At 40.9% G+C, this 14,050-nt stretch overlaps 4 protein-coding genes across 4 annotated transcripts; 2 read left to right on the forward strand and 2 right to left on the reverse strand.

Moving 5' to 3' along the window:
• Positions 1-1,222: 1,222 nt before the first annotated feature.
• On the reverse strand, positions 1,223-5,398 carry ATC70_006783 (uncharacterized protein; the record flags this gene model as incomplete). The annotated part of the gene is made up of 8 exons (XM_064826052.1): positions 1,223-1,468; positions 1,524-1,754; positions 1,810-2,413; positions 2,469-2,596; positions 2,652-3,820; positions 3,882-4,602; positions 4,657-5,287; positions 5,355-5,398. 8 exons carry the CDS (start codon positions 5,396-5,398, stop codon positions 1,223-1,225), a joined length of 3,774 nt encoding a protein of 1,257 aa, XP_064687566.1.
• Positions 5,399-5,458: 60 nt separating this feature from the next.
• Positions 5,459-6,274, reverse strand: ATC70_006784 (uncharacterized protein; the record flags this gene model as incomplete). Its single annotated transcript, XM_064826053.1, has 1 exon — positions 5,459-6,274. One exon carries the CDS (start codon positions 6,272-6,274, stop codon positions 5,459-5,461), a length of 816 nt encoding a protein of 271 aa, XP_064687567.1.
• Positions 6,275-7,043: 769 nt separating this feature from the next.
• HEK2_1 (RNA binding protein, heterogenous nuclear RNP-K like protein) lies at positions 7,044-8,520 on the forward strand (the record flags this gene model as incomplete). The annotated part of the gene is made up of 2 exons (XM_064826054.1): positions 7,044-7,733; positions 7,792-8,520. The coding sequence occupies 2 exons, from the start codon at positions 7,044-7,046 to the stop codon at positions 8,518-8,520; spliced, it is 1,419 nt and encodes a 472-aa protein (XP_064687568.1).
• A 158-nt stretch (positions 8,521-8,678) lies between these two features.
• Positions 8,679-10,071, forward strand: ATC70_006786 (uncharacterized protein; the record flags this gene model as incomplete). The annotated part of the gene is made up of 5 exons (XM_064826055.1): positions 8,679-8,896; positions 8,963-8,975; positions 9,032-9,089; positions 9,145-9,388; positions 9,456-10,071. The coding sequence occupies 5 exons, from the start codon at positions 8,679-8,681 to the stop codon at positions 10,069-10,071; spliced, it is 1,149 nt and encodes a 382-aa protein (XP_064687569.1).
• Between the last annotated feature and the right edge of the window lie 3,979 nt (positions 10,072-14,050).

Consider the following 14,050-nt stretch of genomic DNA (forward strand, 5'->3'; position numbering starts at 1 on the left):
TTTTAATTCTTTATTGCCTAGATTTAGTAAATCAACAAAAAGATATTTCATTTGTATCTCGGAAGGTTGCATTATCTAAAAAAAGTGAATGGGAAGAAGCGGTATCATCTCATGGCTATCAATTTGATGCAAACATTGTCTCTTTCCAAGATTTAGGACAAATTTTTTGAGCAGGTTTCATAAAATGCCATCAAACTGGCTGATGCATGCACCATAAGTATCACTTATGGTGTCAAATGGTATTCCACGGGTGAGCTTTTGTGATTCATTGATATACCATTCATGGTCAAGGGCGATCACCCTGAGGTTTCTCATAAAATGATATGGATTATGTATCCCTCATTTAGTCATCTGAAAGTGAAGATGTTTTTATAGATGAACTTGGTAATTTAGGCCCTAAAAACGAGGATTTTCCCATGTAAGCAACTCGTATCACAACTGCTTTGTACTTGGTGAATCTTGGACGCCGGATAAACATACTAATGATTCTCACAAGCACATTAAATGGACAAATCCAACAAAGCCTAGCATTAAATACACTAAAGCCAAGCAGAAATCAGCACTTTTAAGGACCCACTTCTCATCGCCTAGACTATTACCAGCGCTTAAATTGGTACCATACAATTGCCCTCGATCATCAGTATCAATCTCACTCACTTTCTCAATTTTTTGCAGATCATCGAAAATCCTTCGATTTGGACGAGGCACCCTAGGGCCAAATCCTTTAATGTAACAAATCTCGTATTTTCAGTTTAAAAAATGCAGTTTTTTGGCAATACATTTGCTGCGACCCAGGGCCTCAAATTAGCGTGTCTTTGCATTGGAAACGTAAAATAAAGGTCTCCAGATATATTTTTCAGAGCTTCCATCGATTTGTTGAAATTCAACATACGTGAAAACTGCGAGGCAATTTATGAGAAAAAAAAAAAACAAAAAATGGGAGGGCATAGAGCATGTCGAAAAACACATGTTTTGTTAGAGACATTGTTCATGTTACATAGCAGCTTTGGATAGTAAGAATTCTTTAAAGGTGTAGAAAATTTCAAAAAATGTCAAAACCATAAAAAATTTCATGGTTTAACGACGCCTTTTAAATCCCATTGAACACCAGTGCTCCTACTGTGGAAGTGATGTGCTTGGGATGTAAATTCTTGACATTTCTGAATCAACGCTAATGGGCTAAACGAAAAAAAAAAACTTTTTGTTGAACAAACTAGGTATATTATCTAAGAGGGGCATTACAAAAAGGGCATCTTTCACCTCTAGGAGAAGCGGCAAGGCGTCTAATTTTACCACATTCAGAGTCAAGTGTATGTCCACATGGCAACTTGCAGCTCAATGGCTTGATGCAAGGCCCACATGCTTCACAACAGCGACGCATACATTGGTGGTTGCAATTTAAAATCTTTTCGCACTGTTGTTTGCAGCGGTAATCGCTGTGATCGTAAGGGTGACACTTTAAGGTACACTACAATGGTCCAATGTGAGCATCGTCTCAGTATGTTTTGTAATAATTTACTTACTCTGTGACCACAGGGCAACATCTCATTACATTGTTGCTGACAGCCGCCCTCCTCAACTGTTGTAAAGTCAACAGGCCATTGAATCTCTGTGGGTTGGCCATGGCGTTGACACTTGAGAACTAGTTTGGTGCCAATCATATTTCCATTCTGTTCTTCCAAGTTGCCAACAATCTCATTCCAGAGATCACTCTTTTCACACAAGAGTCGAGCATTGCCGAGTATATAGAAGCCCTACAAATCAGTTAGTAAATGCACCAAATGACGTGTTTGCTTCACAACAACTTACATGCTGAGCTCTAGATAAGGAAACACACACACGATTGACCACCTTCAAGAAACCAATTTGACCAGCAGCATTACTACGGACCAGAGACAGAATGACAATCTTGTTCTCTTCACCTTGATAGCCATCCACACTGCTCACCAGGATTGGCCCTGGATCAACATCAGGTCTTCTCTCTTCGCAAAGAGCACGCTTGATCATGGTCTTTTGACCTGAGTACATGGTAATGATGGTAATTTCTTCAGGCTGGTAACCTTGCAGTATCAAATAGACGGCTAATTTGGCTGCCATTTTGGCTTCATGCTCATTCACCTTGGAAGCAGATTCGCTCATGTTGGTTTCGTCCTCATTGTGAGCCAAAAAGTATAGAGATTGATCCATACCAAGAATGGGAGGATAGGCTGCCACGTCTGGATGGTCCATGAGTGGAGGGTCTTTGTAGATGGGGTTGATCAATGCGCGAATTTCAGGACGCATACGTCTTTGATGAGACAGACGAGTAAAAGGGAAATTGTTCATTACAAGACGCTCAAAGAGAGAAACACCCAGGGCATGATTCTCAGCCAGTTCGTGAACTGAAGTAGAGGGTCTCAGTTGCTGATGATCACTGCGCATCAAGGGTTAGTATGAGATCCATACGGAGGGTGGTTTGGCTTGCTTACCCAATCAAGATGAGATGTTCCAGTGAGTTGGTCAATGCAGAAATAATATGAGACTCCAGCATTTCAGCAGCTTCTTCTACCACCATGACTCTGGGACGCATCTCTTCCAATAAATCGTGGTATTTAGCCTAAAAGACGAATTGAGTGTCTTTTTCTCTATTACTTGGCGAACATCATACTTACGGCAGCAGTACTTGTCATGCCAACAACTCGGTTTTGTCTACAAATCTTGGCCTCATAATTAGCAGTGCACTTGCGAATAGCCTGCGATTTTTCATAGTACTGCCTCATCAAGGCATTCAGCTTGGCCTCAAGACCAGCATTGCGTTGATCGATCCATTGCTTGTGAGCTTTCAAACGGACCTGCAGAGGCCACATGGATAAGTCGTCGTCCTTCATCCATCTGTCCAGTGAATATTTGTAGCTGTCCTCCTCCTGCAATACTTGTTCAATATTGTCATCGAAAAAGTTGAATTTACTGGCATCAAACGTGTTGCTGGTCTTTATCTTGCTATAGTTGACAATCTTTCTTTCAGGGCGTTCACCCAAGCCCACTTCAGTCTGGCGCTTGTAGTTTTTGCCAATCTGAATGAATGGGAACTTTAGCTCTTGATCGTCACCTTGGAATTGAACAATCACTTCCTGAAGCTCTTCTTCTTCAATCATATCACTCTCGTCATTGATATCGTCAAAAACGAGTCCCTTGTCTTGCTCCAAGATGCTTTCCTTCAAGTCATTCGCCAGAGACGACATTTCTCCAGCGTCATCGACATAATCGATAGCATCCTTCAGCCACACTTCCACAGGGTTTGATGTTTTTTCCTTAACAGGGCTGGCCATGTTGGGATTGCCACCAGCCCAATCATGCTTGATACCTCTCGAGTCGTTTCTGCCTCTGTTAGATTGCTGTTGCTTTCGTTGGTTGTTGTTCTTTCTGTTGTTAATGGGAGCTGGGCCCTTGAGAGTAGGAGCAGCGCCAATGACCCAATCATCGTCCGAATCACTATCTACCACATAACTGTTCAAGCTAGTAGCAGCAGCAACAGGCTTGTTCTTTTCACGCTCGGCCGCTCTTCTCAACGAATCGATCTGCTTGGGCCTCAATCCTCTGATGCTCTCGATGAATTCAATAGTAACGCAGGGCTCTTCATATAGCTGGATGATGGTATTTTTGACCTCTTTAATGAGGCTATCACGTTCACGATACAATCGACCGATACCACGAGGTCTGTCATACGTCTTTTTCAGCTCGAATAATGTGTGATCCTTCAGCAGCTCTGATTTGGATCGACCGCCCACACGCACAATCTCATTGCTGTAGTCCAAGATGTGTTCCAGAAACTGATCCAAAGCTGTCAAAGGAAAGTCTGCTTAACACAATGCCTTCAATCTCACTGATGGGTCCACTCTTACCATGATTTGTCTGACAGATACATACAATAGGGCCCAGCGAGCCATCATAGTTGTTCAGGAGCACGCGCATAGCGTAAGTACCAACATACGTTTTACCCGTACCAGGAGGACCTTGAACGATAGAAAGATTGTGTGATAAAATAGTTCTCAGAGCATCCATCTGTGTACGATCCATGCCAGTAGGGTATTGGGGCCAATTCTGCAAAATGTCAACAGGCCAACGATCTCGACGAATATTCTTAGACCGCACGTTGATATCATAGATTCGTTTCGTGGCAGCATAGTGGGGCACCAAGACTTCGTTTGACAACTTGACCAAGTAATCAGAAAATGGTAGTTCGTTTGGCTTGACATTCTTAAAGACCTTCAACACATGACGGTAGGCCTCAAAATAACCATCCGTAGCTTCGATCATAACATAGGTGTCATCCTCTGCCAAAGATGGATCGCCAAAACCAAAGGGCTGTTCACTGTTGTCTCTTTCAAGGTAGATGTCTACTAGAAATTCAAAGCGGTTGGATCCACGCATAGGCTCGTCACCACGATTGACGATGGTTGCAATTTTCAAGTCCTTTTCAAAATGATCCTTGGATAACAAGACCAACGAACCAGGCATCAGGCGCTTGGATTGCTGCCAGTTGACATGTGCATAGTAGGGCAAGCGAAAGCTGACTCTGTAAAGCGGTTGACGACTACCAAACACGATGGCATTCAAATGGACCTTGTTGAGATGGATCAGTTACCGGCCGCTGATGTACAGAAGCGGCATACTTACATGTTCATATAATCTGTAGGGTCTCTGCTGCGAAACTTGCTCCATTGCCACACCAACGTCTTCTTGATTTTTGGCGTAATTGAAGGCCACCTTGTATCCTCTCACAGCCTTCTGCAAAGGGATCAAAAAGTCTTGCCGCATCAATTCGAAATGGGTATATAGGTATTCATCAATGGTGTCGTAGGGTGTCTTGACACGGTTGATGGGAACGTCAGGAAAGGGGTCTCTCCAGCCTCGTGATTCCCATTCCTCTGGATCCTTTAATTCATCACAGGCAACAATCTGCTCAAAGTCAGGCACGATATCCTGTTTGCGAAATGCTGTGTAGTCGGTGACTTTAGAGAATACGGGTGCATCTTCGATATCCAGGTTTAATCTGAACGTGGTGGCTGATGTTTCTCGTGTGCTGAATTTATCAGCTGTGTACTCTTGTTCATCTTCCTGGTGGTTCCAAGCTGTGTGATTGTCAGGCGTAGCGCCCCAACCGTATTGCGATTCCATGGCCCAGCTCTGTGATGGCGCTGCATTCCCAAAGTCAAATTTAGATCGTGTTGGAGGGCGTCTGCTGGGAGTCACCTCAAACTCGTTTGTCAAACCATTAAAGTTGGCAGTGATGACATCTGGACCAGCACTACACACGAACATTGATTAGCATTGATTAACATTGTGTCTTCATTATAATGCGGTGTCTTTATTACAAGGGAGAGTCCCAGCTTGCTTTGTTGTCGTTGTAGCGTGACATTAGCGTTAAATACAAAGAAAGAAACAAGTATTCGAGGATTATTTTCAGCCAAAATGAGTTTTAAAGTGTTTTATTAGTGAAGAGAAAGAGGTCATTCAAATTATCATCCGTAAAAAACATCGAAAATTCCTTTGCAATCAACTCCTCCATGCTTGGATTATCACAATCTATATGATATTCATTGAATACAGCAGTGGGTGCAAGTGAAAGGTTTGAAATGCTACTCTCAGTTGGTGCCTGTGAAAGATATGGATGAGCACCATTTAAATAAGGGGCGTTAAGATTTGAATTGCTGCTGTCGATGGGTAGATTTGAAGGATTTGACAAGAAATTATCGAAATGTAGAGTATGCTGATTTGAAGCTATTAAACCATGGCATGAAATATTTTTGGGCGTCTCGCTAGTGCTCTTTTCTAATCGATTTTCTGGTATAACATTTAAATCGCTGGGACGTACGGTTGACTTACTTGCTGTGGGTGTCAGTGATCTCTGTAATGGTGTCCCTTTTTGAGTCAATGCAGAGGTTTTCTTCTTTCTAGGTGGTTTTGGTCTATATTTCCAATTTGGATAGTTTGCGCTATGCTTCAATTTCTCTATTTCAGACTCACGGGCGTAGTATTTGTGCTCTTCATCGGACAGTTGCCACCATTTCTCCTTTGCTAATCTTGAAATCTCGGATGCATGAAGTTCCTTGTGAAATGGGCGAATTTTTCTTTTGCGAAAAATCATAAAAGCGTTTTCAGGACGTCTGATGTGCTTCACGGCAGGTCCATCTTTTTTAGCTATTGACTTTTTATTGATTTCTTCTGTGACCCAAAGAAGTTCCATCATTTGCAGGACTGAGAATAATGAGGAAGAGAAAGAAGTATCCATCATATGTGAATTAAGCACAGATCTTTATATAATTTTAAGAACAATGAAATTAGAAAATGCAGCTCAGGGGTTACACGGTAAGCATATACTGCATTTCATTAGCACTCAAGTTCAGCAAATCATAATTCAAATGATCTTTACTGTCAAGTTACGTGCATTGTATTGTTCTCACCAACATTTCATTGTGTTTTCTTGTATTTTCATGAAGAACATGGTAGAAAGTAGGTATAGGTCGCCTGAATTGCAATGAGAGCTGCTCTTGAGGAGCGATATAATGCGAGATAATAGAATGTTCATTACTGTAAACTATGCAGGCTACTTCTAATGGAGATGGTGTAAGTTTTGCTGTAGCGCAATAAAAACAATTAAAGAGTAAGTCTTTTGTATTTTCTTGAGCAATAGTTGCTAACCAAGGATTTAGTTAGCTAGAATTATGTAACATGGCCCTGAAGGCGATAAATTTAATAAGTATCATAGTGCGAATGGTTGGGCGAATAATGGATAGATACTATGAGCGGCTGATGCACTTTTCAAGGATGCGGAATTTTGTATACAAGATCCAACATGTCTTTTGAGGTACTTGCTATATTTTACATCACGTTTTTGAAATAAGATCAGTAAGTTCAAAATGCCACTTTCAATGGGCAGTTTCACACACGGTTTTATCAGTCTGGTGTAGCATACTGATGGCTATCTACGTCATATTCTTTTGATTGAGGGGAAATCAGAGCTTTAAATAGACCGTGGCCCGCTAGAAATCTAATGTCAAACTATGTTTGCTACCAAACCTAGTTCTCGAGAAGTAGCGAGAAATCTTAATGAAGAATATTCCTCATACCCAGGCATCAACAGCGCCCCCAAACTACGCCATTCAACCACGGAAGACTTGGCAACACCTACTTGGATAACAAATGAAAGCAAGATAAGACAAGCAACGAGCATAGGCACCTTTTCCCCGCCAGGCACCACACGATCCAACAAGAGTAATGAAGGAGGTTTCTTTTCCTTGTTCAAAGGCACCATAGATCCAGACCTACAGAGCGACCTTTCGACACGACATATTCAAGATGAGGATGGTAAGGACACGGGAAATCGCTTTGAAATATGGAGTCGAGTTTTACCTACGAGTGGAAGCCGCGGCCAACACCATTTCGTCCTGTCTGATAACCTCAAATTCATACTAAACTGTTGCATGTGGTATCTCTCCAGCTCACTGACCAACAATGTGGGTAAATCCATCATGAATGCGTTCCAGTTTCCAGTGACACTGACATTTGTGCAATTTGGGTTGGTTGCTTTTTGGTGCTATGTGATTGCCGTGATCAAGTCGAGTCGCATTCGATCACCCACACACGATATCCTCAAGACAATTACACCACTGGCCTTGTTTTTGATTGTGGGGCATGTGTTTTCTAGCATTGCTATTAGCAGAGTCCCTGTGAGTTTGGTCCATACAATCAAGGTAAGTAACTACTTGTCATTGTAATAGGGTCTATCCCACTCAATCTAACCATGTGCAGGCACTGGCACCATTGTTCACTGTGCTGTTTTATCGACTGGTCTTCCAAGTCAGCTACACACAAAGGGTCTATGTGTCCCTGATACCACTAACAGTTGGCGTGATTCTTGCTTGCTCGTTTACGTTTTCCAACAACATTGTTGGCTTATCGTGCGCCCTGGGTTCATGCTTCATCTTTGTCACTCAAAATATCTTTAGCAAGAAGCTGCTGTTCAAAGAGTCGAAACTAGGAGATCGAAACCCCAACAAGCTGGACAAATTAAACGTATTGTATTACTCTTCCATCATCTCCTTCATCTTGATGGTGCCACTATGGATGTATTACGACGGTAACGGCTTGTTCTTTGATCAACAGCAACCACCAATCAACGGTGCTGAATATACCATGTCTACATCCAAGCTGATCATCTACTTGTTTCTGAATGGCACCATGAACTTTTCCCAGAACTGGTTTGCATTCACCACCCTTAGCTTAACGTCGCCTGTCACTTACTCCATCTTGTCGCTGCTAAAGAGAATCTTTGTCATTGTCATGAGCATTGTGTGGTTTGGACAGCATATTTCATTGACGCAATTTGTCGGCATCTTTTTGACGTTTGTTGGATTGTGGATGTATCAAAAGGCGAAATCAGACGTGGACAAGGGCGAAATCAAAATCAGAGAAAAGGAATCCATAGACATGCTGCCCATCCAACGGGAATTGGATGGCATTGATATCAAGCTTAAATAAATAAAGTGTGGTAGCCATTGTAGCATAGTTGGCAGGTACTTTTCTCTGCACTGCTGGTCAGAACGATTCAAACGTCATATTACACGTCGAATGAATCTCAGTGCTTTGCTATTTTGTCTTTTTTCTCTCTTGACACCACCACCACCACAACAACAACAATGGGACCAAGGAAACCAGAAGTCGAATACATCTCATTACGAAAACTGCAGCTTCAGAAACAAACCGGACCCACAGAGAGAACAGCAGAAGCTTACAAATGCTTGGAGAGACTCGCCAACAGCGCTTTGAACAATGGACCCTTTAGCGTAACGTTTGATAAGAAGCAGCCTCACATGGCCCCTACTGGCGATGCCCGAGATTTTCTCAGCTATGCTCCGTAAATATACAATACATGCACATATTTGCTTTGAGTTAATGAATATATACGACATGTATATTCTAGATATTGGTGGCCTGTAAGACGAGCTCTGAATTCATGCAATTGCAGTATCTAAAATGCTTGCATTAATAGGAAAACCCTCAGGATCCCAACACAAGGTACATTCGTAAAGATGGCAAGCGAAACCCAGGTAAGACGCTTTCATCAGAATGCGCATGCGTGCCTTTGCTAACAAGGCCTGACAGACATTGGCCATGTCAAGGATCAGTTTCAATTGGAGTCAGTGGCCGAGAACCTTCAGTTTCTATGCTTGGGATACTACTTTTTCAACAATGAAAACTATGCCATTTACGCTGTAGCATTGCTGGACACCTTCTTTGTAAATGAAAAGACTCGCATGAACCCCAACCTGAATTACGCTCAATTTGTCAGAGGCTCTCAGAACCATTCACCATTTGGACGTGGAGAAGGAGTCATTAGCTCGCGTGTGTAAGGAAGTGGCATCCGTTGATTTGTTTATCACCGATCAGGCTAAATTAATCGCTTCTATTCGCAGGTTATCCCGTATCGTGAACCTGTTACCGCTTTTAGATGCATTCCATGGCTATTATGCATTAAAGCAATATATACACTCTTGGTTCGGCAGCTACTTGCATTGGCTTCAGACCAGTCCTGTCGCTTTAGAAGCAGCAGCAGCCAGAAACAACATTCATACGTGGTATATTGTGCAATTGGCGTCCATTGAACAGTTCCTGAACCCGGTGTCGCCTCAGGTATCCAATGTCCTGTTCCGGTTCTTTAATGAATCGCTGCCAAAGCAGATGAATCCCAAGACGGGCAATCAGCCATACGAATCAAAGCGAACAAAACCACTGCACTATTTAGCCTTCAACTTGCAGGCTATCGTCATCTTGGCAGAGCTCGCCAAAGACGCCGGTCTGGATATGTATCGCTCACATGAATTGACCCTGTTAGCCACCTACATCGCCAACAAGTACGGATCTGACGAGACGCAAGACATTACAGAGGCAGTGCGATGCATCGAGATCATTTCCCATGCCATTCAAGACCAAAACGAGGTGTGTAGATGCTTTGTCGAAAAAGCGTATCATTGCAAGTTTTCAGACAGGTTGGGTGGCCCTAAAAATGCACTCTATGTGCTGTGGTTCTAATGATCGACCGATCTGATGCATATGAGCTGTCAATATTTTGATGCGTTTCTTATTTAACAATAAAGTAGGTTTTGATACGCAAACATTGAAATTATACTTGATTTAGATATATCGTTTTTTCCATGCTCATGATCCATATTGTGCACTTACAAGTAGCATTTGCTGTACCCTTTTTCCCTCATTCTTTCGTTTTACAACTGCGTACATGAAGCCTAACCTGATAAGCATCTCGTTCAATCTGAGCAAGTTGTTAGATTCAAGTTCGCATAGTATCACTGACGCTCAAATTTTAAAATCACTGTATTATTCGAGCAACTCAAAAAGATCTGAGCCTCAGTGATTTATCAGAAATAAATTATTTATAAAAAAAAGAGCATGAAATTAATCAGGTAAAGAATATCGTTTATTACATTGAAAATAAGAGGGTCTATATACTATTCGAATTGAGGGGTTTGATGTGAGGATAAGGTATTAGATGAGTTGATTTGGGTGATAGGATAATAGATCCAATCTATTATCCTGAACATGCCATGATACGGATCGTAACTGAATCCTGTTTCATGTCAAAGTTTATGATCTGATGTGATCGGTGCTTGAACTGCTTGTTTCTACGCATTTGGAGATCCGGTTTAGAAATGATACATCACTCAGCATTAGAATACAAGTGTTGATCGCTTAGAGGTTGAGTTCCGTACAATGCAGAAAATTAGGGGCATTAGACAGAGCTAAAATCTACATAATTTTTTGGCAGCACAATATACTACTCCTTATTTTTAGGCCAAATTCTGTCCAAATTTAGCCATTTTGAAGCACGAATAACTCATGCTACAAAGCGTTCTGTGCGCTTGGAATAGCACCAAACGACTCTCCTTTGATACGCCTTACTTACTGATGCCTTATCTCAATTTTTTTTTGCGTCAATGCAAATCCATGAAAATCCTCATATTTTTCATGTGTACTAGCAAGGGAAAGTTTTTGAAAATCAAACGATCGCGGTTTTCACCTCAAAAATGAAGATTTTTCTTATGATACATATTAGATCAAATGGATCGTAAAGGTGGAATGCAACACTGGAAAATCTTTCTATAAGACTTTTATATGCTAAATTTTGACATATCCATAGAAAACCTGTTTTCATACCTTTACGAATTGCTGGTTATTTTCAGTCTAAAAACTGAATGTAACTAGCATCATTCGATGTACCATCATTGACTCTTTATAAATGCAATAGAAAGTAAACTATAGCAACGACAATTTTCATAGTCAAAACTGGCAAAAACGTTTCAAGAATGTCAAATCAAGTCAAATTTGAACACGAAAATGACAATTGCACAAATCCAAATTTGAATGCCGCGACGACAGCTGCTACGGCAGAAGACTGAGATTAAATCTACTTGCCGTGACGTCCGATAGGGCGCCCTCTCATTTTTCCATACGGTACCTCTTTTTTTCCATTTTTGCAAAACGCGTTTATTATCAAACCATGTTGGTTTTGGAACCATATTGATTGAAAATAACACTCTAGCTTCTGATTACACGGTCTTTTACAGTCAGAAGGAATTGACACAGTTTTTTTTAAAGTGGAATATATTAGGTACCATTCGATGATAACGAGTACTGGAAGGCGTGGAATGAACATTAATTGAATTTGTCTATTAGGTTTTGATAATTTTTTGTCTGTTTGACGTGGGTGCTGGTGCCATTACTTCTTTGGTCTCTATCTTTGGCGACTGCTTCTTTAGTCTTTGTCTGGTCTCTTCTGGTGTCGCTCGTTCTTCGATTTTTCTATGGCGTTGGTGTTGTTGCTACTGGTGTTATTGCTGGTGATGTTACTGCTGGTGTTACTGCTAGTGTTACTGCTAGTGTTACTGCTAGTGTTGCTTCTGGTGTTGCTGCTGCTAGTCTGGTCTTTCTTGGTCTGCTCTCTCTGTTTTATGCTTGTTCTCTGGTCTACCCGTGGCTGTGGTAAGTGGTAAGTATCGTTTTTTCTTGTGGTTGCAATGATATAAAGCTTCTCTGGACGTTTGTATTATTGCTTTCTTTCTCGTGATAATGCATTTTATCATGGTATTTGTTTTGTTGCGTTTTTCTTTTTCTTTTGTTGGTTTTATTGCCTCCGTGGCTTCATATGAAACAACATTATTAGTCATTATGTTCTATGGCAAACTTATAATACCACTGTTGCTTTTGCAGTTGTGCGTGTTTGCGTTGCTTTACATACGACTATTACCATACATGTTGCTAATGTATGTTGTATTTTTGTTGCAACAACAACGAGCTGTTCTGAACATCTCTAACGTAGTATTTGTTCTGCTTTTTTTTTGACTCATTGCGAGTACCCCATTTTTGTCTATATACTACTATAATCCTATAGTAGTACGTTCTTTTCTTCTTTCTTTTATTCTTATTATGTTTCTTTTGAAGCATATCTTTTTTACGTTGTGTGGATGTGCCTATCCCTGAAGCTCAACAAGACTTTATCCGAGGCTAGGAGGTAGATAGGCCGCCTCCACTTGGTTATCGCTACTTACTTTAGTGATGATTGAGGGTCTCAGTGCCTGAATTTAAAGCTAGGTGGTGTAAGTAAGGCACGCTCTAGCACCTGGGGGGAATTTGATGATAGTAACAGCTATATTGCTATATAGCGGCGCTTAAAATTTTGCCTCACATCAAAACAGGGGGAAACCCTCGCAAATTTTTTTTAGGTCAGCGGAGTTTTCAAGCAATATGATTGGCTCAGAGGTCGAAGTAACGAAGGGTTACAACTAGTTGATTTCCTATTGATCTGTCAATTATCATGATTTTGTAATTGTAATAAAAGGATATCTAAATAGATACGATTTAAGTTCTTTTTATTTCAAAGATAAGATACAAGTGCAATCATTCGATCTGGCATCTATCACACAGCTTTATGCGAGGAATATTCTTTAATATTATATTCACTATGCGAGGAAAATCATATAGGTACAGTAGGACACTCGGGACTAAATCCTCCCAATGAACTATGTATGATACCTATTGTAAGATGCTAATGTGAAGTGATGACGAGCCATGGATGGATGGATTAGATGTTGGGAGACGTTGTATATTGAAAACCGTTTGGTACGATTTTTTTGGCAAAGGGTTTGAAGCGTGCTGCAAATTTCAGCAAAAGGGGGAGGGGGGGGGATTGCTTTTTCATGCCACATGTTGATGCTAGAGACTTGATGTCAGAACAATCATATGCTTACTCTGAGACGTTTGTAAACATATGAACGAATTTTCAGTCGCTACTACATTGGTTGTTAAATAATTAGGCGAGCAAAGTCTAAAGTAGCCAATATCATATAAAAAAAACACTCGGTGTTTTGACACTAGTATCGGTACAGCTGTTAATACAGCCAGGCTTTTTGTCTATTGACTAAATTTTTCTTCCCTGTGTTTGCTTTATAAAAAAAAACATTGTTTGGGCACCTGCGATGTTCTGTTGTAAAAATCGATTTTTGAACCCCCCAGATTGAAGTTTACAGTAGAGTGGCACCATTCGCTACGTATTTATACTCTGTACAAACTTACTATGTACTGAGCGCAATATTTACTATTGAACAGAATACATTTCAGCAATCGAAGTTCCAACACTTTTGGACCTTCCAATACCGAGTTTTTATACTGATGCTAGAGCTTTGGAAGTAGCATTTTCCTAAGCTATGCTAATTTTAAAACTTGCAAATTTTGAGCAGATGCTGCTAGTAAAAGTTCTTGAGTTTATATGTAAGTGCTAGGTGCAAGTGTAGTGAAAGTTGTAGAGGGGCTTTGTTTGACTATGACGGGTTTATGAGAGCGATGTCGATGAGTAATAACGTGAGATAAGTAATTGATCAATGTTCTTCAAACTGTCATTGATTCCTGCAATAAGGTTTCGGAAACACTTTTCATCATGACTATCAAAAGTAGCACATTTCTCGCTTACTAAGTAAACACTCCGAGGGAAAAAATCGAT

Source organism: Mucor velutinosus (assembly GCF_035048745.1).
Source record: "Mucor velutinosus strain NIH1002 chromosome Unknown tig00001547, whole genome shotgun sequence".
NCBI lineage: Eukaryota > Fungi > Mucoromycota > Mucoromycetes > Mucorales > Mucoraceae > Mucor > Mucor velutinosus.